This window comes from Carcharodon carcharias, chromosome 7, assembly GCF_017639515.1.
Source record: "Carcharodon carcharias isolate sCarCar2 chromosome 7, sCarCar2.pri, whole genome shotgun sequence".
In the NCBI taxonomy this organism is placed as follows: domain Eukaryota; kingdom Metazoa; phylum Chordata; class Chondrichthyes; order Lamniformes; family Lamnidae; genus Carcharodon; species Carcharodon carcharias.
The window spans coordinates 41828455-41852091 of NC_054473.1; the positions used below are offsets into that span (position 1 = coordinate 41828455).

At 43.1% G+C, this 23637-nt stretch overlaps 1 protein-coding gene across 2 annotated transcripts in view; it reads right to left on the reverse strand.

The window, feature by feature from the left end:
* LOC121280486 (protein FAM107B-like) overlaps positions 1-21463 on the reverse strand; it is a 70757-nt gene extending 49294 nt beyond the window's left edge. The window contains exons 1-2 of one of the 2 annotated variants that reach the window (XM_041192531.1): positions 21220-21463; positions 14717-14752 (exon numbers count right to left, since the gene is read on the reverse strand). In XM_041192531.1, coding sequence (XP_041048465.1) covers positions 14717-14752; positions 21220-21277 — 94 coding nt within the window. In that variant the 5' untranslated portion in view covers positions 21278-21463. The remainder of the gene's footprint in view (positions 1-14716; positions 14753-21219) is intronic. The other variant, XM_041192532.1, reaches the window with a different exon arrangement.
* Positions 21464-23637: the final 2174 nt, after the last annotated feature.

Consider the following 23637-nt stretch of genomic DNA (forward strand, 5'->3'; position numbering starts at 1 on the left):
GAGTGTTTCATCACCTAATTTCTGTATTTACTCAGTCTCTACGCATTTCTTTCTTAAATATTTACCTCATTAATAAACTGATTAGATTACCAATAGTCCACTTATGGGCCTGTCAACCGATAGAGAACATGGTTTATTGCAAGTTAATTAAATTGAACTGAATTTTACAGACTTTTGAGAATAATATACTGTACCTTTACTATACAATGTCAGCTGTGGCTCAACTGGTAGCACACTTGCCTCTGAATCACAAGGTGCTGGGTTCAAGTACCACCCAGGTTTTACACTTCTGTGCTGAGGGAGCACTGCCACTGTCTGTCGGATCATACGTTAAACCAAAGCCCTATTTGCCAGTGCAAGTGGACATAAAAGATCCTGTGACACTATTTCGAAGAAGAGCAGGGGAGTTACCCTGTGTCTAGGCCAATATTTATCCCCCAATCAACAGCACAAAAACAGATTATCTGATCATTATCACATTGTGGGAGTTCGCTGTGTGCATATTGGCTTCCGTGTTTCCTACTGTATAACAGTGACTACACTTAAAAATACTTCATTAGGTGTAAAGCACATTTGAGACATCTGGTGGTCAAGTGCCATATAAATCCATCTTTTTAAAAAAAATAAAGTCTCTCAACTGCAACATATTACTATTTTTAGAATTCTGCAGATAAAAAATAAAATCAACAAAATCTATTTCATATCTGATTTCAGAATTGCCACCTTCATAAAGCACATTTTGGGAAAAAAAATCAATTATGAAGGTATTCAAAGACTAGAGTCGGGTCAGAGGCAGAGTGTGTTAAGGAGTGTGTCTTTATGATGTTGATGACCTGGATCTAACAGATCGAGCAGGTTGGCGGAATTGTGAACAATTTGTTTCAGCCAGGGATGAAACTGGCAACGAAGCTATTAACAGGCACTGAAGACGGCAAGTTTCAGTCTTCCCAACGTTCAGGGGTTCCGGCTGATCCAATGCTGGACGTCAGACAAATAGTCTCTCAGTGCTGATTTATAATTGTGAGACGTTGAGTGATCAGGTGAAACAAGATTGCCTTCAGATAAACTGCTAAGAATTCTTATAGGATACTTAACTAAATATCGCATTTTGGGATTGAAGAGATAGTGGAGTAATTTATATCAAGATATTATGTAAGTAAATTCAGCTCATAATGGATTAAGTCCACATAACACATGCACTAAATCCATACGAAGTGGCTGAGGACATAGATACTACATCAATTTGCAACAATAAGATTTGTTAATACAATCCAGAAGTCCAAGTGGACAAAATTAGAAAGTTATCTGCTCACAAAACATTGCATGGGGGGGATCATCGATGATCCGGTCACATAAGCGCCAAAGCAGAAACTTGATTCAAGGTAGTCAATCTAATTGGCTAACTCCTAGATGCAGGTATTGGATGGATCGGATGTCAAATCTTTGATTTCCTGGATGCCTAAAAAAAGGAGACAATCTACGGGAACTTGGAGTGAAAGACAGACACAGAGCAGGAAATTTTAACCCCAAAACCAGTAGGCTTGATGGGGGAGTAGAATATCAAATGAGACATTATAGGGCTGGGACTGAAGCGGTTGGGGCCAGGGAACTGGAAATTGTTGATGTGTCTTTACAGCCTTCCAGACTGAATATTGAATTCAACAACTTTAGGTCCTGAACTCCCTCCTCCATCCCCACCCCTTTCTGTTTCTTCCCCCTTCCTTTTGTTTTTTCCAATAAATTATATAGATTTTTCTTTTCCCACCTATTTCCATTATTTTAAAATATTTTTAAATCTTTTATGCTCCCCCCACCCCCACTAGAGCTATACCTTGAGTGCCCTACCATCCATTCTTAATTAGCACATTCGTTTAGATATATATCACCAACTTCAACACCTATGTGTTCTTTTGTTCTGTTGTCTGTGACATCTTTTGATGATCTGCTCCTATCACTGCTTGTTTGTCCCTACAACCACACCCCCCCTCCACTTCTCTCCCCCCACCCAACCCCGCACCACCGCCCCCCCCCACACACACACACACACACACACACACACATTAAACCAGCTTATATTTCACCCCTTCCTTGGATTCACCTAGTTCTGTTGAAGGGTCATGAGGACTCGAAACGTCAACTTTTTTCTTCTCCACCGATGCTGCCAGACCTGTTGAGTTTTTCCAAGTAATTCTGTTTTTGTTTTGAGACATTATAGGCCTGGATTTTCACCGAGTCAGGAAAACTCGCACACAGCAACACCCCCTACAATTTTAGTGGAGTCTGGCCCTTTAAGTAGACAGAGTTCATGGCCTCTCAGTGGATCTGTAACCCAGGGCGGAACCCTAGCCCCAAGTGGGGAACCAAAAAAAAAAAAAAAATCACCCGTTCCTGGAACTTATTCATTGAAATGCTTTGAAATAGAAAGCAAATTGTTCTTTTAGTTTCAATGGATAGGTGTAGTATGGCAAGTTGTGTTGATCATCAGTGTAATAATCTGACGTGATTTAAAATGAAAACTTCAGCAGTTTTCACTTGGATGTTTAAAAAAGTACCCAACTGCTTCTACTCTCCTTTGATTGACAGGACTTTGGGTGTAGCTTAGAAAAACAAGCCATCTGTTTTTTCCAAATTTAATTTGTATGTTATTATATGTTAATGTTATGAATTCTTGAATCTCAAAAGGTCCAGAACTACTTACCTCATCAGGGGGCTGTGTTCACATTTTTATTGACAGTTTTAAGAAGATATTAAAGGATAATCTATCTTTGATGTGGGTAATGAAATAGATGAACGTTTGTTTTGGTAAAAGATTGACCACTTGTGCGGATGAGTTTTTTTTTTAGTAGGAACAGTTTGAGTGAGAGCTCTGTTAGATTGTTAGAAGTTTAATTTTTTTCATCACAATTTCAAAGACATGGCTCTTGAGATCTTGATACTGAGTGAATGGCATGGATGATACATGGGGGATGGGGCATGTAAAATATGAAGGGCTATTTATGGGGCAAGGTGGTGGGGGGAGGGTGCAGGCGTGAGGGTTTGAGGGCCTGATATTCGTCATTAAAACTTGGCCAGTGTCCTAGCAAATGGAGATGGGCATTACAGTCTGCTGGCCTCACCATCTTCCAGCTCTGTTGCCAAGGGCTCATCTCCGGCAGGTTGCAGTGAACTCTATTACAATCCGCTTCTGTAGCCCCCACACAAAAATATGGCAGGCAGGGGCATTTTTAAAAAGGATTTTGGGGTTGGAAATTTTCCCAACTTGACCTTCCCGCCTCTTCCACAAACATCTGGCCCCATAATCTCAAACCCAATGCTAAATCACCTCCAACCCACTCAGTTCTGGGTTTAATGGAGGCAGGAGCCAAACTGCACCCAGGAAATGATTTGGCCATTTCAATATCATAATGAAGCTTGGAATCTCACATTTAGCCTGTCATGCAAATGCAATCCTTCCTGACTACATTTCTCAAGCATCAGGAAACCCAGCAGCTCAAGAGAGGTGTAGAAGGTACTGCTTGTAGATCAAGAGTGCTTCTTCCTAACCCCAAACTTACCCACTTCCATGGCATCATTTTCTCTCACTAGCAAATCCCTCGCCCATCAAAAGACACCTCTCTGCAGATCAGGGATCAGATCTCCTCCCCACCCAACGAAGGATTGGACCCCACTTGCAGGGGTTGGGGATTGGCTATCACCCACACTCACCTCCCTCCCCACCACCCCCCCCCCACCCATGGGTCCAGAATCACAGTCCACCTCCACCATGTGCCCACTAACAGCTGCAAGTTTCCTATCTGCTTCTGCAGCCTGCTCCAGGGTGCTCATCGCCTGACAGGGAGGCGAGGCGGTCAGGTTAAAAGAAAACCCTGTTAAAAAGAAAAGACACGAGCTGTAGAGTTAAAAACAGCATGATGGGCTGATATTCCCCAGCCTTTAGCTTGGAAAACCTATTGATCACATTGGGCCAGAGAGAAAGAGAACTCTCTCCTTAAAGTTACAGTCGATCAACTTAAGAGAGTTGAAAATGGCCTCAGCGTAGCAGCTCATTCAAAGGACAGCACCTCCGACAAACAACACTCTCTGTTGTTATACTGAAGTATTGAAGGTAAACTCTTATACCTATACAAAAATTCTATTCAAACCAATCATCTTCCTACTTTTCTGCCACAGCTATTTTAAAATCCAACTTACAGATCCCTCCACCCGTGAAGTCTTAACCCAGGTTCAGATTTGTGCCTACAAGACAAGAACACAACACATGAGTATGCTATTCAGCCTCTCAAGCCTGCTTCGCCATTCAATATGATGGCTGATCCAATTGTTGCCTCAACTCCGCTTTCCTGCTTGCCCCCCATAGCCCTCAACTCCCTTGTTGATCAAAAATCTCTCTAACTCAGCCTTGATTTTTTCAATGACTCAGCCTCCACTGCTCTCTGGGGAAAAGAATTCCACATGCTAACGCCTCAGGAGAAAAAAAATTCTCATCTCAGTCTTAAATGGAGATGCCCTAATTTTTAAAACAGTGTCCCCTAGTTCTGGACTCCCCCAACAAGGGGAAACATCCTCTCTCTACCCACCCCGTCAAGCCCCCTCAGGATCTTATGCTTCAATAAGATCACCTCTCATGCTTCTTAAATTCCAATGCGTATAGGCCCAAACTGCTCAACCTTTCCTCACAAGCTAACCCCTTCAGAATCAGTCGAGCGAACCTTCTCTGAACTGCTGCTGATGCAATTATATCTTTTAATTAACCAAAACTGTACACAGTACTCCACATGCACTCTCACCAAGGTCCTGTACAGCTATAGCAACACTTCCATACTATTCCCCTCGCAATAAATGCCAACATTTCATTTGCCTCCCAAATCACCAGCATACTAACTTATGATTCACGTACAAGGATATCCAGATCTGTCCCTACACTGCAGCAACCTGCAGTCTCTCTCTATTTAAATTGCATACTGTTTTTTTACTCTTCCTGCCAAAATGGATAAGTTCACATTTTCCCACAATATACTTCATCTGTCAAATTTTTGCCCACTCACTTAACCCATCTGAATCTCTTTATAGACTCTTTATATCCTCCTGACAACTTACTTTCCTACCCATCTTTGTGACATCAGCAATTTTAGCAACGACACATTCGGTACCTTCAAAGTCATTGGTATTGATTGTAAATAGTCAAGGCCCCAGTACTGATCCCTACTGCACTCCACAAGCAAAACTACAGGATTGATAATATCGGGATTGCTACCTGAGCCACAAGCAAAGGATAAATAAAATTGGAGAATTGAATGTGTGGGTCAAAGATTGTTGTGGGAGAAATGGGCTGTTATTCATAGGGTACTGGCACCAGTACTGGCAAAAGTGGAAGCTGTACCGTTGGAACGATCTTCACCTGAACTGTGCTGGCGCCAGTGTTCTGGCAAGTCATATAACTAGGGTGGTAGAGAGGGCTTTAAACTAAATAGTGAGGGGAGGGATTGCGTGAGGGAAGATGTGGTAAATTAAAGAAAAAGGACAAAGAAATAGGGCAGGGTAGTGATATGGGTATTGATAACCAGATTGTGGCAGAAGGGATGGAACATACTGCACCAGCAGATAAGGCCAGAGTTTGCAAGAATGGTGGAAAGACAATTAAAAGGCTCTGTATTTGAGTGTGCACACCATTAGTAACAAAAGAGGTGAATTGATAAATGTGTTTGACCCAATAGCCATTTCAGAGATATGACTGCATATGAACAACTGTTTGATTGGCACCCCATCCACCACCTTCAACATTCACTCCCTGCACCACTGATGCACTGTGGTCTGATCTTAAATGAATATGGTTGTACAGCTTTCAGGGTCTGCAGACTGTGAAGTCAGGTGATGTCAGGGAGAGCCCATGAACTTTATAAATGTCTTTCAAAAAAAAAGTAAAACACTTTTTAAAAAAATTACAGAGAGTACCCGACTTGCCCCATGCAGCTGTTTAAAAGCTACAGCCCTACAAATTAGTAAAATTCAAGAACATGACTGTCGGCTGTCTTGTTGCACACTGATGTTATTGACAATATTACTGTTGTGCTTTCATTTTATCATAGGTTAGTTGAAACCACAATTCTCTGGATGCTCGCGATGTCAGTGAGCAACAGGTGTAAGCATCGCCAGCGAAGTCTTCATATTTATGCCAGATTATTAAACATCAATAGAAGGCTGATTTATTAAAAAAAAGTAACTCAATGATTCTGTCTCTGCACCCTTAAGAGAACTGCAAATCACCGGGGAGTTCACAAGCTCATCCATTTTGGACCAAAACTGGACAGATTCAATTATTTTTCAGATGGTGAAAAGCTAGAAACAGTGGTGGTCCAAAGAGATTTAGGGGTCCATGTAAACAGATCACTAAAACGTAATAGTCAGGTACAAAGAATAATCAAAAAGGCGAAAGGAATCTTAGGTTTGACGAATGTTAATTGGAGGGCAAAAACATGAGAGGAATTTTGGCTACAACAGTGCACAGTCTTGGTTAAACCACATCTGCAGTACAATGTACTCTGTATTGGTGCACCTTGGAAATACATAGGAAGGAATGTAGCACAGACTCACCATAATGTTTCTTAGGCTCCAAGTGGTAAATTAAGAGGAAACATAAGTGTGCATTCACTGGAATGCAATAGGTTAAGGGGCAGTTTGATTGAGGGTTTTAGGATCTTGAACAGAATTACGAGGGTAGATAGAGAAAAACTTTTTTTTAACCCCTCCCCAACCCCACAACAGTAAAAGTGTAGGACATGGGCCATAAACTTCAAATCAGGGCCAAATCGTTCAGGAGAGAAAAGTTAGAAAACACTTCATACTAAGGGTGGTAACACTCCCACAAAAAAAATTAGATGCTAGCTCAATTAACAACTTCAAATCAAAGTAAAACACCAGATTTTTGACAAACATATACATGGATATGGAATAAAGTCAAGTGGATGAGTCAGGATACAGCTAGGCCATAATAATAACAAAAAAACTGTGTATGCTGGAAATCCAAAACAAAAACAAAAACAGAATTACCTGGAAAAACTCAGCAGGTCTGGCAGCATCGGCAGAGAAGAAAAGAGTTGACGTTTCGAGCCCTCATGACCCTTCGACAGAATTTGAGTTTGAGTCCAAGAAAGAGTTGAAATATAAGCTGGTTTAAGGTGTGTGTGTGGGGGGGCGGAGAGAGAGAGAGAGAGAGAGAGAGAAGTGGAGTGGGGTGTGGTTGTAGGGACAAACAAGCAGTGAAAGAAGCAGATCATCAAAAGATGTCAACAACAATAGAACAAAAGAACACATAGGTGTTAAAGTTAAAGTTGGTGATATTATCTAAACGAATGTGCTAATTAAGAATGGACGGCAGGGCACTCAAGGTATAGCTCTAGTGGGGGTGGGGAGAGCATAAAAGATTTAAAAAAAAATTTTTTTAAAAAATAATGGAAATAGGTGGGAAAAGGAAAATCTATATAATTTATTGGAAAAAAAAAGGAAGGGGGAAACAGGAAGGGGGTGGGGATGGGGGAGGGAGCTCACGACCTAAAGTTGTTGAATTCAATATTCAGTCCGGAAGGCTGTAAAGTGCCTAGTCGGAAGATGAGGTGTTGTTCCTCCAGTTTGCGTTGGGCTTCACTGGAACAATGCAGCAAGCCAAGGACAGACATATGGGCAAGAGAGCAGGGTGGAGTGTTAAAATGGCAAGCGACAGGGAGGTCTGGGTCATGCTTGCGGACAGACCGAAGGTGTTCTGCAAAGCTGTCACCCAGTCTGCGTTTGGTCTCTCCAGTGTAAAGGAAACCGCATTGGGAGCAACGAATGCAGTAGACTAAGTTGGGGGAAATGCAAGTGAAATGCTGCTTCACTTGAAAGGAGTGTTTGGGTCCTTGGACGGTGAGGAGAGAGGAAGTGAAGGGGCAGGTGTTGCATCTTTTGCGTGGGCATGGGGTGGTGCCATAGGAGGGGGTTGAGGAGTAGGGGATGATGGAGGAGTGGACCAGGGTGTCCCGGAGGGAGCGATCCCTACGGAATGCCGATGGGGGGGGCGGTGAAGGGAAGATGTGTTTGGTGGTGGCATCATGCTCGGATCCTCTTACCCATCTCCAATATTCTCCCTCCACCTGGACCCCTCCCTCTGGATTCTTACCTTCTCTCGATCTTTTCATTGAGAACTGTCGGCGCGACATTAGTCGTCTCAATTTCTCTGCTCCTCTCACCCATTCTAACCTGTCTCTCTCTGAACTTACTGCACTCCATTCTCTCAGGTCCAACCCTGACATTGTCATCAAACCCACTGACAAGGGTGGTGCTGTTGTTGTCTGGCGCACTGACCTCTACCTCACGGAGGCTGAGCGTCAACTCGCAGACACATCCTCCTACCTCTCCCTGGACCATGACCCCACCACTGAACATCAAGCCATTGTTTCCAGGACTGTCACTGACCTCATCTCCTCTGGGGATCTCCCTCCCACAGCTTCCAACCTGATAGTTGCCCAACCTCGGACGGCCCGCTTCTATCTCCTACCCAAAATCCACAAACAGAACTGCCCCGGTAGACCGATCGTCTCAGCTTGCTCCTGCCCCACAGAACTCATTTCTCGTTATCTTGACTCCCTTCTCTCTCCCCTTGTCCAGTCCCTTCCCACCTACATCCGTGATTCCTCTGACACCTTACGTCACATCAACAATTTCCAGTTCCCTGGCCCCAACCGCTTCCTCTTCACCATGGACGTCCAATCCTTCTACACCTCCATCCCCCACCAGGATGGTCTGAGGGCCCTTAGCTTCTTCCTCGAACAGAGGCCCGAACAATCCCCATCCACCACTACTCTCCTCCGTCTGGCTGAACTTGTTCTCACGCTGAACAATTTCTCCTTCAACTCCTCTCACTTCCTCCAAATAAAAGGTGTGGCTATGGGTACCCGCATGGGCCCCAGCTATGCCTGTCTCTTTATGGGGTATGTGGAACATTCCTTGTTCCAGTCCTACTCCGGCCCCCTTCCACAACTCTTTCTCCGGTACATCGATGATTACTTCGGTGCCGATTCATGCTCTCGTCGGGACTTGGAAAAATTTATTAATTTTGCTTCCAATCTCCACCCCTCCATCATTTTCACGTGGTCCATCTCTGACACTTCCCTTCCCTTCCTTGACCCCTCTGTCTCAATCTCTGGTGATAGACTGTCCACCAATATCCATTACAAACCCACCGACTCCCACAGCTATCTCGACTACAGCTCCTCACACCCCGCTTCCTGTAAGGACTCAATCCCATTCTCTCAGTTCCTTCGCCTCCGTCGCATCTGTTCCGATGATGCTACCTTCAAAAACAGTTCCTCTGACATGTCCTCCTTCTTCCTTAACCGAGGTTTTCCACCCACGGTCGTTAACAGGGCCCTCAACCGTGTCCGGCCCATCTCCCGCGCATCCGCCCTCACGCCTACTCCTCCCTCCCAGAAACATGATAGGGTCCCCCTTGTCCTCACTTATCACCCCACCAGCCTCCGCATTCAAAGGATCATCTTTTGCCATTTCTGCCAACTCCAGCATGATGCCACCACCAAACACATCTTCCCTTCACACCCCCATCGGCATTCCGTAGGGATCGCTCCCTCCGGGACACCCTGGTCCACTCCTCCATCACCCCCTACTCCTCAACCCCCTCCTATGGCACCACCCCATGCCCACACAAAAGATGCAATACCTGCCCCTTCACTTCCTCTCTCCTCACTGTCCAAGGACCCAAACACTCCTTTCAAGTGAAGCAGCATTTCACTTACATTTCCCCCAACTTAGTCTACTGCAGTCGTTGCTCCCAATGTGGTCTCCTCTACATTGGAGAGACCAAACGTAAACTGGGCGACCGCTTTGCAGAACACCTGCGGTCTGTCCGCAAGAATGACCCAAACCTCCCTGTCGCTTGCCATTTTAACACTCCACCCTGCTCTCTTGCCCACATGTCTGTCCTTGGCTTGCTGCATTGTTCCAGTGAAGCCCAACGCAAACTGGAGGAACAACACCTCATCTTCCGACTAGGCACTTTGCAGCCTTCCGGACTGAATACTGAATTCAACAACTTTAGGTCGTGAGCTCCCTCCCCCATCCCCACCCCCTTTCTGTTTCCCCCTTCCTTTTTTTTCCCAATAAATTATATAGATTTTCCTTTTCCCACCTATTTCCATTATTTTTAAAAAAAATTTTTTTTTAAATCTTTTATGCTCTCCCCACCCCCACTAGAGCTATACCTTGAGTGCCCTGCCATCCATTCTTAATTAGCACATTCGTTTAGATAATATCACCAACTTTAACTTTAACACCTGTGTTCTTTTGTTCTATTGTTGTTGACATCTTTTGATGATCTGCTTCTATCACTGCTTGTTTGTCCCTACAACCACACCCCACTCCACTTCTCTCTCTCTCTCTCTCTCTCTCTCCGCCCCCCCACACACACACCTTAAACCAGCTTATATTTCAACTCTTTCTTGGACTCGAACTCAAGTTCTGTCGAAGGGTCATTAGGACTCGAAAGGTCAACTCTTTTCTTCTCCGCCGATGCTGCCAGACCTGCTGAGTTTTCCCAGGTAATTCTGTTTTTGTTTTTGTTACAGCTAGCCCATGATCTCACCGATTGGCAGCATAAGCTCGTAAGGCTTAATGACCTTCTCCTGTTCCTAACACCTAGTTTCAGGAGGCTGGGGGAAGGAGAGGAGTGGGGGGATCTAAATTAAAATTCAATGCTTGCTGGCTCCTCATAAGAAAGAAGCAGGGGTTATTACTATTCATTTTTAAAAGTACAGACGCTTTTTTATAAAAAAAGGTTTTAGCAAGGATTTTTCCTGCTGTATTAAAACAAAAAGGTTCTTGGTATCAGATTTTGTTTTGCTTTGGCTCATCTTTTCTATGCCTGTAGTTAGTTTGAAGTGGTAATTTTAAACATGTGTTTGCATCTTCCCTTTGTAGCCAGTCCAATTTTTCAAGGTGATATATGCTAAATGCTTGAGTTTGTACCAAGGTTCCCAATGCATCTCTTAAGTACATTTATGATCAGATGAATCATCTTTGACCAAGTTGCACTCAGAAGAAGTTTTATATCTCTTACCAGGGCTGTATTGCTTTCTAATCTCCTGTTAAGTCTAAGTTGAATCGAATTTTCATTTCAGGAGCTCAAATGTGCTTCCCAAACCTGCAACCTCTGTTGCCTAGAAGGACAAAGGTAGCAGGTGCATGGGGAACACCATCTCCAAGTTCCCTTTCAAGTTGCACACTGTCTCGACAAGGTGCCCTAGTGCCATACCATTCCATCATTGAAGGAACTTTTGGCATCCTATAATTTGTACACACTGCAGCCACAGTAGTGGAGGAATTGGTTGTTTAAATGGATGGGCTTATGTTGAACAGTCTTATATATTTTTAGGTATTATTGCAGCTAATTATAGAAAGGCTAGAGTATCACCATAACCCACATGGATTAGCTAGAAATAATCAGTTCTGAACACCACTTTTGTTACATATCTTTTATTCAGCAAAAGCCAAACAAAACTATATAGTGACACTAATCTGGTAATTGACTAGGATCTTATCCATCAGACAGTTGAATAATCAGACCATTGCATTTACTCCCACAAGTGTATGCTCTTATTAGGCTGGAGGTGCTGAGAATTTACTTAAAAGCGAGATGGAAAAAATAGTAACAAACATTTTTGGGAGGGAGGGAGTGAGGAAAAAGCATGATGGAATTGTGCAGCATCTTCTTCAATGATCTTATGCAGAGTAGTGCTACATTTCAATGCAATTTATGTTTGTAAAACCAAAAAGTCTACCAAACACACTTCTGTTCAGACAGTATCCCTTTAATTAGCTTAACTGCTCAGTCTTTAGTGCATGGAAGGTGTGTCATAACTTCATATTTCATTGCTGGCTAAAATACTTACGAATGGTGAAACCTCACAAGAACAGAAGTTTATATCACATCCCACTGCTGCTTATGATATCTTCCAATTATAGCAAATTCATGTATGCTTTCAGTCATAAAAAGATCACTTGGGGTGAATCTTTTGTCACTTTCTGTAGCTCAAGAAAATCAGTTGAAGCCACTTTCTGGTACAATTTTATTTTGATCCAAAATGAAAATGCCAAAAGACATCTGCTTAAAAGGTCACTGGCCAAGAAACTTGATTGAGCCTGGAAATGGGGATGGAATACACATGCCTGTTAGTGTTGTCCCAGGCACCATGTCATATTCATGCTGCCTGCTTGTTACCATCATGAATCGGGTATGCAGCCAGTGCTTCACGTCCTATTCATTGGCTACACGCCTGTTTGGTGGCCTCTTATCAGCATCACTAAAGCCACTTAAAGGCAGCCAGCACCTCTTAGAAAGGGGCTGCCCTCTAGCTGCAAATACCAGAGGTACAATTCTGTACAATGAAATTGCTGCAGCAAGTACTGAGAGGGCACCAAGGTTCCTGATGGTGCTTTGCAGGCTCTGAGGAAGAGGGACACCCTCTTACCCCATGAAGCAAAAAACTCTCTAGGCAAAATCCCCACCGACTTTGGAAAGACATTGCAGAGGTCATCAATGCCAGGGATCTTGGCTCCCAGGACATGCTGCAGTGTCCAAAGTGCAATAACCTCACCAGGGTTGCCATGTTAACAATACGACTCTCTTACACTCTGTTCACACCTCCACCACTTCAGACTTACTAAGCACAAGATTCACCTACCCCACTTTCTTTCACTCTCATACAATCACTGCACCACACTTCATCATGCCTCCTCCTTTCCAGACTCTCTCACCTACCATTATTCCAGCCTTCGCTTTCCCACACCTCACGAGTTTAGAAAAATGAGAAGTGATCTTATTGGAGCATACAAGATCATGAGGGGATTTAATAGGGTAAATACCGCAAGGATGTTTCCACTTGTGGGAAAGACTAGAACCAGGAGGACACAGTTTAAGAATAAGAGATCTACTGTTTAAGACTGAAATGAGGAGAATTTTCTCTCAAAGGGCTATTAGTATGTGGAATTCTCTTCCCCAGGAAGCAGTGAAGGCTGGGTCATTGAATTTATTCAAGGCAGAGTTTGACTCCCTCGTCAAAAATCTATCTAAGGTTATGGAGGGAGATAGCAAAGTGGAGTTGAAACTCCAAGCTGATCAGCCATGATCTTATCGAATGGCTAAGCAGGCTGAAAAGGCTAAATAGCCTACTTCTACATTCCCATGTGGCACACTGCACAACAGCTAATTAACCACAACCGGACATTCACTAAACACCTTACAGACTGTCACTAACACACTTCCTCTTTTCTCACAGGAAAGACTGCCCTCAACACCAAATGGCATACCATGGGCAGAGGAGGCTGAGCCCACCTGCACGCTCACTTCCTCTGCTGAAGTGTGTTGGCTATCACAGGCTAAGGCAGAGTCATAGTCAACAGTGCAGTGACTGATAACTCACCCTACATGCTCCGCATGACCAGCTGTGAATAATTTCAGCAGCTACTTCTCTCTCTCTTTGCTCTCCCTTTACAGTAGAAGTTTCATTGTGCGTGCAGGAGTCATGGACATACCTGATACTTGAAGAGAAGGCCAAAGATTTTACTTTGCTCCTGATACCAACATACTTTTACATCATTCGCAGCCAGTTTGGAGGGAGCTGGGTGACAGCATTGATTTATTTGGCAACCTCCCTTCCTGCAGCCTTTACAAGCCTCAATTAGAACCACCCTCCTTTAGTACATCCAACTCAGCATCAAATGGCCATTTTGGAATTCACAAAGCCCCTCCACTCAGCCGTGTTTTGAACGGTTTAAAAGCAAACTGAATTCCAAGACCCTTCTGCCAATATTGCTGGCCTTCTGGACAGATGGGTGTTCAAGTGCCACAGGTGCCTGTCCTCCAGGCCTCATGAACTTTGATAGAGTCAGTTCCATAGATCACTGGTAGGGAGATAAAAAAGAGCTAAAAAACCGGACCGGTGAGAAGAGAGGTAGATTGGAATGCATGAGGGTTGAAGTATAATGTGACCTCTTGAGGAGAGATAGATTGAGACTAGGAGTGAAAGTGGAATGGGGCCTTGTGAGGAGAGTGTGAATGGGCCAGTGGGGGGAAAGCAACATTCTCTCTAAGGTGCGTGTGTGCATGGTCACATAGCAATTTGGAACATGCTGCACATTGAAATAAATGGGCCACCTTCAACTTTGTGAAAATTCAGTCACTTGTAAAATGCAAGAAGCCCATGGATTAAAAAAAAGTCCTCAGTGAAGTTTGTAGCCTGCCCAGTACAAAAGAAAATTTACAGGGAACACCGGTGATTACTGCAGCTAACAAGAATGTGTGCTACCTTAAGGCCACTACAGGGATTCCTGTGTCTACTGAATAAAGATTAAGAATGTAATTCATGACCTTGATGCACTTGAACACCCATCTGTCCAGGAATTGGTAGAAGGGTCTTGGAATTCAGTTTGCTTTTAAACTATTTAAAACACGGCTGAGTGGAGGGGCTTTGTGAATTCCAAAATGACCATTTGATGCTGCTGAGTTGGATTTACTAAAGGAGGGGTTCTAATTGAGGCTTGTAAAGGCTGCAGGGAGGGATGTTGCCAAATAAATCAACGCTGTGCTTGGGTGTGGTAAGTATATGTCTCATTATGCATTTAAGAGTACACATAGTGCTGCATGCTAATACTGCGAGCTTCTGTGCCTTACCCAGTTCCGGGCCTCGTCCTTCAAGTCTATAGTTTCCTGTGAAAACATGGAGAAGAAACATATAGCAACGAAAATGCAGCAGTGTCTGTAAGGCAATTTTCTTCTTCCAGTAGTGCTGTAAACTGTAATTCAGGCTAACATTATGCAGGCTAAGGATGGTTTAGCTGACAGTTTAATTCTCCGAACGTGGATCAGTTGAACAAGTTTAATATTTGCAATGTCCAGCTGGAAACTGAAGATTCGGCAGCCATGTGCATGCCATTATTTTGTGGTAGCATCAAGCTTACTCACTTCATGTAAACAACAAACTGACGAATAAGATGACCCCATCTTTCCAGCCCCAACATTCATGTTTTTACATATACTCAGCAAGCGAGTCACGATATCAGCCACAAAGGCTAATGAGGGAAAAATTAAAGTATGAGGGAAAGCTAGCTAGAAATATATAAACACAGGTAGTACAAGTTTTTATAAATATGTAAAAACGAATTGAGTTAATAAAGTGAGTGTTGGTCCTATAGAGAGAGAGTCTGGAGAATTGATAATGGAAAACAAGGCGATGGCAGATGAATTGAATAGGTATTATACATCAGTTTTCACTATAGAGGATACAAGTAACATCCTATAGACGGCCGTATACCAAGAAATGGAAGTCTGGAAGGAAGTCAGGAAAATTACAGTCATCAGATAAGTGGTACTGAGTAAATTGTTGGAGCTGTGGGCTGACAAGAGCCCGGGTCCGGATGGACTTCATCCTAGGATCTTAAAGGATGTGTCTGGTGAGATAGTTGATGCATTGGCTTTAATTTTCCAAAACTCCCTAGATTCAGGGAAGGTCCCATTAGATTGGAAGATAGCAAATGTAACTCCATTATTTAAAAAGGGAGGGAGACAGAAAGTTACAGGCCAGTTAACTTAACAACTGACGTAGGGAAAGTGTTAGAAGCTATTATTAAAAGAAGTTATAGGAGGGCACTTGGATAAACACAAGGTCATCAGGCAGAGTCAACATGGTTTTGTGAAAGGGAAATCATGTCTAACCAACTTATTGGAGTTCTTTGAGGAAGTAACAGGTGCTGTGGATAAAGGGGAACTGGTGGATGTACTGTACTTAGATTTCCAGAAGGTGCTTGATAAGTGCCATATCAAAGGCTATTGCGGAAAATAAAAGCTCATGGTATAGGTGGTAACGTATTGGCATAGGTACCAGGGAGTAGAGAGTAGGCATAAATGGATCTTTTTCAGGTTGGCAAGATGTAACAAGTGGTGTGCCACAGGGATCAATGCTGGGACCTCAACTGTTTACAATTTATATAAATGACTTGGATAGATGGGACGGTTGTCAAATTTGTGGATGACAAAAATAGGTAGGAAAGTAAGTTGTGAAGAGGACACAAGAAGGCTACAAACAGATATAGATAGGTTAAGTGAGTAGGCAAAGACCTGGCAAATGGAGTATAATGTGGGAAAATGTGAAATTGTCCATTTTATTTTGGCAGGGAGAATAAAAGAGAAGCATATTATCTAAATGGTAAGAGATTGCAAAGCTCTGAGGTGCAGAGGGATCTTAGTGTCCAAGTGCATGAATCACAAAAGGCTAGTATGCAGGTACAGCAAGCAACTAGAAAAGCTAATAGAATGTTATCATTTATTGAGGGGAATTGAAAGCCAAAGCAGGGAGGTTATGCTTCGATTGTACAGAGCACTAGAGAGACCACATTTGGAGTATTGTATACAGTATTGGTCACCTTATTTAAGGAAGGATGTAAATACGCTGAAAGCAGTTCAGAGAAGGTTTACCAGACTAATACCTGGAATGGGTGGGTTGTCTTACAAGGAAAGGTTGGACAGACTATCCACTGGAGTTAAGAGTAAGAGGCAACTTGATGGAAACATATAAGATCCTGAGGGGTCTTGACAGGGTGGATGTGGAGAAAATGTTTCCTCTTGGAGAGGGAATTTAGAACTAGGGGGTCACTGTTTAAAAATAAAGGGTTGCCTATTTAAAACAGAGAGGTGGTGAAATTTTTTCACTCAGAGGGTTGACAGCCTTTGGAACTCACTTCCTGAAAAGGTGGTGGAAGCAGAGTCTTTGAATATTTTTAAGTCAGAAGTGGATAGATTCTTGGTAGGCAAGGGGATGATCGGTTATTAGGGGGTTTGTGGGATGCAGATTTCAAGTTACTATCAGATCAGCCATGATTAAATGGCTGGAGTAGGCTCCAAGGGCTGAATGGCCTACTCCTGTTCCTTGTTCGCAAGTAATTGGCAATTTCTAGACAGCCTCAATCATTCACCCCACAAATGCATACTATACTTATTGGTACCTTATTAACAGGGTGCAAAGATGAAGCAGATGATGTGGGCTGTGTTGAGCAGGAGTTTAAGACATGTCCACTCTATGCTTCAGATGCTGATGACATTTCAAAATGCCAACCACCCACACCCACGTTGCTATTTCACTATATTTGGTGTATAAGCTGACCGCTGTTTGAAGGATTTTGAGGCTTCAAAGGTCAACTTATACTCCGACATTTATGGTATTTAAAAAAAAACATTTATTTGTTGATTGTTACCTTATTTTAACTGCTCATGGCAATAATGCTTCATTTTGAAAAGTTATCCAAATTTCCAAGGGCACAAAAGATTTCAGCCTGACATTTACTTTGTCTCTGGGCAAAAAATATGAGGAGCAATTAAACAATTGTGGAATTTTGGGCATAAGTTATGCGTGCAAGAACAATACGTCCAAATTATCTCAAATGTTTACAATTGTCTATCCCTCCACCCAATGCATTTCCACCCAGAGTAATGGCCCAGCCCAAGTCAGAGGGCCCCATATATCAGTTTCCTGCAATTCCATTTGCTCAGAGGCTCTCAAATTTGTGATTAGATTTTCAGGTGCATTCAGAAACAAACTCATTTTTCTAGTGGGCCATTGCTCTTTTTTTGGAGTGTTTTATTTTCAATGGGGACCTGTTCCTATTTTCTGTTTCTTGGAATGGCATCAGTGCCAGTCACATTTAATTTTTTTTTTAAAAAAAGCTTCCCTGATCAATGTTCCTAAGCATGCTCCCAAAATTGTGCTCGTTTTGAAAAGTGATCCCCCTTTGGCCCCCAATTGTCCGCTCAATCTCACCTGCATATCATTGAACACAGAATCTGCCTCAAATCAGCACAATCGGGGCATGATTCAAAAATAAAATATGTGTTTTCTTTTAAGAAAAATTCCTTATCATATTTAGGAATGGCAACTTGTTAAGGTTTGGTTAATATAGTTAAATGGATCCATTAAAAAAAAATTTAAAAAAAGTGTTATTCCCCCACCTGGAAGTAATTTAATTTTAAATTACTGAAAGTAACTTTAAAAAAAACATACAAAACTATTTTCTAGTTAGCTAGGTGCACAGCAGTTCAATATTTTAAAAAATAATTCAAAACATGCCATTATCATCCTTGCACCAAAAGCATCCAGCATAATTTTGGAGCCTCCTTCAAATGAGTGCAATTAGTGAAAATTCTAATAATGATTAATTCATCTTGACTGTGGGGCATCCTCCTGCTATGTTTTTAATAACTAGTGCAAAAGATTGTGGAAGCAGGACTTGTGCTGAACGCAGTTTGCCCTTAAAATTCCAAGATCCTTTGCCCCAGTTATATAGATATTGGGTGAATTGCAGCAAAAAAAAAAAACCCCATCAAGAACAGAACATAGTTTGCGAGTTTCGTGTTTTACGCACATTTTTTTGCAGTAGGGTGTAAGTTAATAAGATGCACGGGAAATTCAAGTGTAATTTTGAGATTGGCGGACAGGCATGGGACTAGGCATAATTTGAAGTTAAACTTCCAAATTGTGAACCAACTTTTTAAAACCAGAATACTTGGAAAAACTCAGCAGGTCTGGCAGCATCTGCAGAGAGGAGCACAGTTAACGTTTCGAGTCTGAATGACCCTTCAACAGAACTAAGTAAAAATAGAAATGAGGTGAAATATAAGCTGGTTTTGGGGACGGGGGGTGGTGGGGAGGGGGGGGTAGAGCTGGATAGAGGGCCAGTGATAGGTGGAGATAACCAAAAGATGTCACAGACAAAAGGACAAAGAGGTGCTGGAGTAGGCGGAAATGGCGGAGGATGATCGTCCATCATGATGCCACCACCAAACACACCTTCCCTTCACTCCCCCGGCAGCATTCCGCAGGGATCGTTCCCTCCGGGACACCCTGGTCCACTCCTCCATCACCCCTACACCTCAACCCTCCACAGCACCTTCCCATGCAACCGCCGAAGGTGCAACACCTGCTCCTTTACTTCCCCTCTCATCGTCCAAGGGCCCAAACACTCCTTTCAAGTGAAGCAGCATTTCACTTGCACTTCCCTCAGTTTAGTCTACTGCATTCCTTGCTCCCAATGCGGTTTCCTCTACATTGGAGAGACCAATCGCAGACTGGGTGACCGCTTTGCAGAACACCTTTGGTCTGTCTGCAAGCATGGCCCAGACCTCCCTGTTGCTTGCCATTTCAACACTCCACCCTGTTCTCATGCCTGTCCTTGGCTTGCTGCATTGTTCCAGTGAAGCTCAACACAAACTGGAGGAACAGCACCTCATCTTCCGACTAGTCACTTTACAGCCTTCCAGTCTGAATATTGAGTTCAACAATTTTAGATCATGAACTCTCTCCTTCATCCCCACCCCCTTTCCGATTCGCCCTCCCCTTTTTTCCAATAATTTATATAGATTTTTCTTTTCCCACCTATTTCCATTATTTTTAAATGTATTTCCATCCATTGTTTTATCTCTACCTTTTAGCCTATTTCGATTCCTTCACCCCACCCCACCCCCACTAGGGCTATCTGTACCTTGCTTGTCCTGCTTTCTACCCTGAATTAGCACATTCCTTTAGATAATATCACCACCTTCAACACCTCTTTGTCCTTTTGTCTGTGACATCTTTTGGTTATCTCCACCTATCACTGGCCCTCTATCCAGCTTTACCCTCCCCCACCCCCACCTTAAACCAGTTTATATTTCACCTCTTTTCTATTTTTACTTAGTTCTGTTGAATGGTCATTCGGACTCGAAACATTAACTGTGTTCTTCTCCACAGATGCTGCCAGACCTGCTGAGTTTTTCCAGGTATTTTTGTTTTTGTTTTGGATTTCCAGCATCCGCGGTTTTTTGCTTTTATTTTTAAAACCAGTATCTGTCCTGTGGTGGAATGGATATTGCACATATGTATTAGCTGAAAGGGATTCCAGTCTGGGAGAACACAAATCAAAATCAGCGATTACCATAGTAACCAGCAGGCTTTTGCCATAGATTGCCGTCATTGCCGAGGATCCCTTGAGCAAAGAGGTGAGTCATTAAGAAAATCGGACAGGCTCTCTCATCTCAAAGAGTCCTTTCAACTTGTGAACATGTAAAACAAATTGCAGCTGATCGATAACTAAACTGAAGTTAGATCCACAAAAAGATAACGTGCTAAATTGACTCTCCTCCTGCTTAATTGGCCTTTTCATGCAATGATACTCCCCATCAAAGTACTTGTTTGGCTCGGAAACAATATCGGGGACAATTCAGGTCACTGTGTGAACCTTTCCACTTCAATGAAATTAAAAGCAGATTATACCTCATGAATATGCATTGCTTAATTCAGTATTATCCAATTGCTGTGTTAACAAAAAAACTTTGTAAAGTTGAGTTTTTGTCCAAGTGTCACATGGTCATTGAGTTTGCAACACGCTCATATTTGCATTAAAACAATTTGAATGAGTATATAGATTGATCAATTATTTTTCTTAAAAAGAAAATGTGGTTGTTACAAACAAAGCCTCGTTTCAATTCCTTATTTGTGCAATTTTCCCTAAAAATGCTCATGTTCTCATTTATGTAACAAGGGGTTGCCATGGTCACTGAATAGCAACTTTATACTTTTATGTACACTGTCTCCAAGTACAGCCGAAGCTGCCCCTTGCACAGGCACAAATCAATGTTCGGACTTGTTTCCTTGTCATTCAGCCTCAGAGCAAACAAACACTAACTGTAAGGTGTTGCGTTGACATCCAGCCCTGCCAGCAGGAACTTCTGTTCTTAGTGTCCACTGGGGAGTAGGAATGAATGCAGTCGCTTTCATCCAAAGCCAACAAGGCAACAAAAAGACAAGCTTCCCCTTTCATGTCTAGAAATAGACAGTCTGTGGATTTTCACCTCACAAAACATCAAAATCATTTCTTATTTTTACATATGAAGTACTGCAAAGTAAATTACATCACAATACGGCATTCTGTGGTACAGGTTTAACCAGTTGCTTTAACAAATATTTGTCTTCTATTTATGGTCCTTAAAGTTCAAACAATTCCTTAAAATTCAGTCAAAGGACACATTTTTATTTCAATGTTTGTTCACAAAGAATGGATCAGCAAGAGAAGTATTCAGTGAACCATGCTTATTATTTTACACAGACTCCAACGATCATATGCTCACCTACTCGCGCTTGTATGTCTTACCTGATTTAACCAACACTCCCCGGGGCAGTCCAGCTGTAGCCCTCGTCTGGTTCCACATTTTCTGTGATTTTGAGCAGTTTTGTTTCCGAATAATCTGCTCCGTTCCCTTCCCCACACCACCACCCCCCAAAAAAAAACTAATTAAATCGGAGAAGTTGACATGCTTTGTGGTTTCCCTGCTCACAAGGACTCACTCAGCCCTCTTCCCAACGCTCAAGTTCGATATTCCAGTTCTGCCTGAACACTTGAAAGATCAGTCACGTGACATGTTACTGCATAGCTCCGGCCTCCCCCTGTTATCAGCTTCAGGCCAGCCCAGAAGAGACGGCTTCTTTTGGGTTTCGTAATACTGAGAGCAATAGGAGTGAAAGCTTGCACCATTTCATTTCAGGGGTTGGGGTTGGGAAAACAAAGACAAGTTTTGTAAAAAGGATGCATTATGGTCGTCCAGGAACCAGTTGTATTTTCCTGAAGGCTGTGTGAACCCAATGGGGCCACATTGACTCTTCCCTTAACTAACCTTCCCACCCCCGCCCCCCCCATCAGATGTTCTGCAATTCATAGAAGTCGTTTGAAATAATGAGAAAACATGTAAAATTCATCACTTTAAAAAGGTGTTTGGAATTTCCTGTGCTGTTAACTGCTTTAGTATATCTCAATCTGTAACCTTACATCATTTTAAAACTTGCCCTCCTGATTTGATCTCCATTGGAATGCTGCCAGTAGCTTGCAAAGAAATTGTTTCTCTATTTGGAGACGCCGAGGGCCAATACATCTCCCCCTTCCCTATCTCATCTTCACCCAAACCCCCAACCGGAGAAATTGTACTGCCGCAATCTGAAATCTGGCACATATTACCTGGAGGTGAGGAGGGGACATCATTCAGCTAACACCCCCTTTGGGGCACTCATTCTTCAAATCACCAAGTTAGATACAAACAGGGGAGAAAATAAAAGACAAGCACGAGTTAAGACAGTAGGATAAAGAGATTAAATAACATACAGGAAGAAGAGTGGAAGGAAACGACTGGATGCAAAGAAAAAGCAAGATTTGAAAAGCAGTTGAGAGCAAAAAATAGGAAGAGAGAAAAATAATGACAAACACTGGAATCACAAGGCACTTTTGGTTCTCTGCAGAAGGGTTCTGCTCCCCACTTACATTGTTACTGCCCATTCTGACGGCTGTTTTATTGATATCTTTTTCCCCCCAAACACACTCACTTGTCTGAATTGCACTATTTGATTATTTGGTTCATTGCAAGAGTAAAAATTTAAACCATTGTGGGGAAAAAATGCAAATCAATATCTCCTCATATTACATTTGAAAGTTCACTCTGCTAATGATCTCAGGTTCCTCCATAGTTAGCTACAAATGGAGACTTACGTTTCAGCTGCATGGTTCTTGACAAATGAGGCAAAATTGATGACATCAAGGACAAGTGGCAGGAATATGCACGTTCTGTAATTTTCACTTGCGTGTAAATGAATTCTAACACCGGTTGCCAACCCGGTTTTGTGGATAGTCATTTACACATGTGGTATGACGATTACCAGTATTTAATGGTTAGCAAATAGCTTTCATTGAGCCCAATTAACACAATAGGGTAGAAAATGAAATGAGTTGTGACTATTTTTGGGTGCAAAACACACCAATTTAGCATTGAAAGGGCATATGCATTGTTCCCAATGCTAAATTTGGGGGACTTTTTTTGATAGGCCAGGCATGTGCCTAAAACCAGGTGTTTACCAACTTAATGGGCAGAATTTTCCGTTTGTTGGGCAGGCCTGACCCAATTGCTGGTGGGCACGGAGCCGATTGCCACCGGTGAAGCGGGCTGCGCCGCCATTTTGCATGGGCGGGCCAATTAAGGCCCACCCAGCGCGTGTCGCACTCCTGTGGAGAGCGGGATTTTAAAATTTGTGGCGGGCGTGCACAGAATGCCGGTTTCAATGCGGAGCCGGCAGTCTGTATAAAGAAAGGCCAGGCAGCCTCCTTTAGGCTGTTCACCATGGCCAGTGACAGGTGCAGGGGGTCTGCATAGTGGGCTCCGGAGGAGGGCAGGCCAGAGGAGGAGGGCAGGCTGCAGGGTAGGCCAGCGGGGGGTCAATGTGCCCCTTGCTTCTCTGATGCCTGCCTGCTGCTCTTCTCGAGGAGGTGGCAGCACGTCGAGAGGTCCTGTTTCCCGAGGATGGGAGGAGGAGGGCCCCCCACGTCATGAAGTGGGCCTGGCAGGAGGTAGCGGAGGTGGTCAGCTCCAAAGATGCTGTCTAGCGCCCAGGGACCCAGTGCCGCAAGCACTTCAATGATTTGTTTCACTCTGGAAGGGTGAGTACCATGTTGATCTTGGCCATTTAACCCAGGAGGTAGCTTTAGACTTTGAGCACCCCCCCTCCACCCCCAGCCACGTCTTAGTGTCAT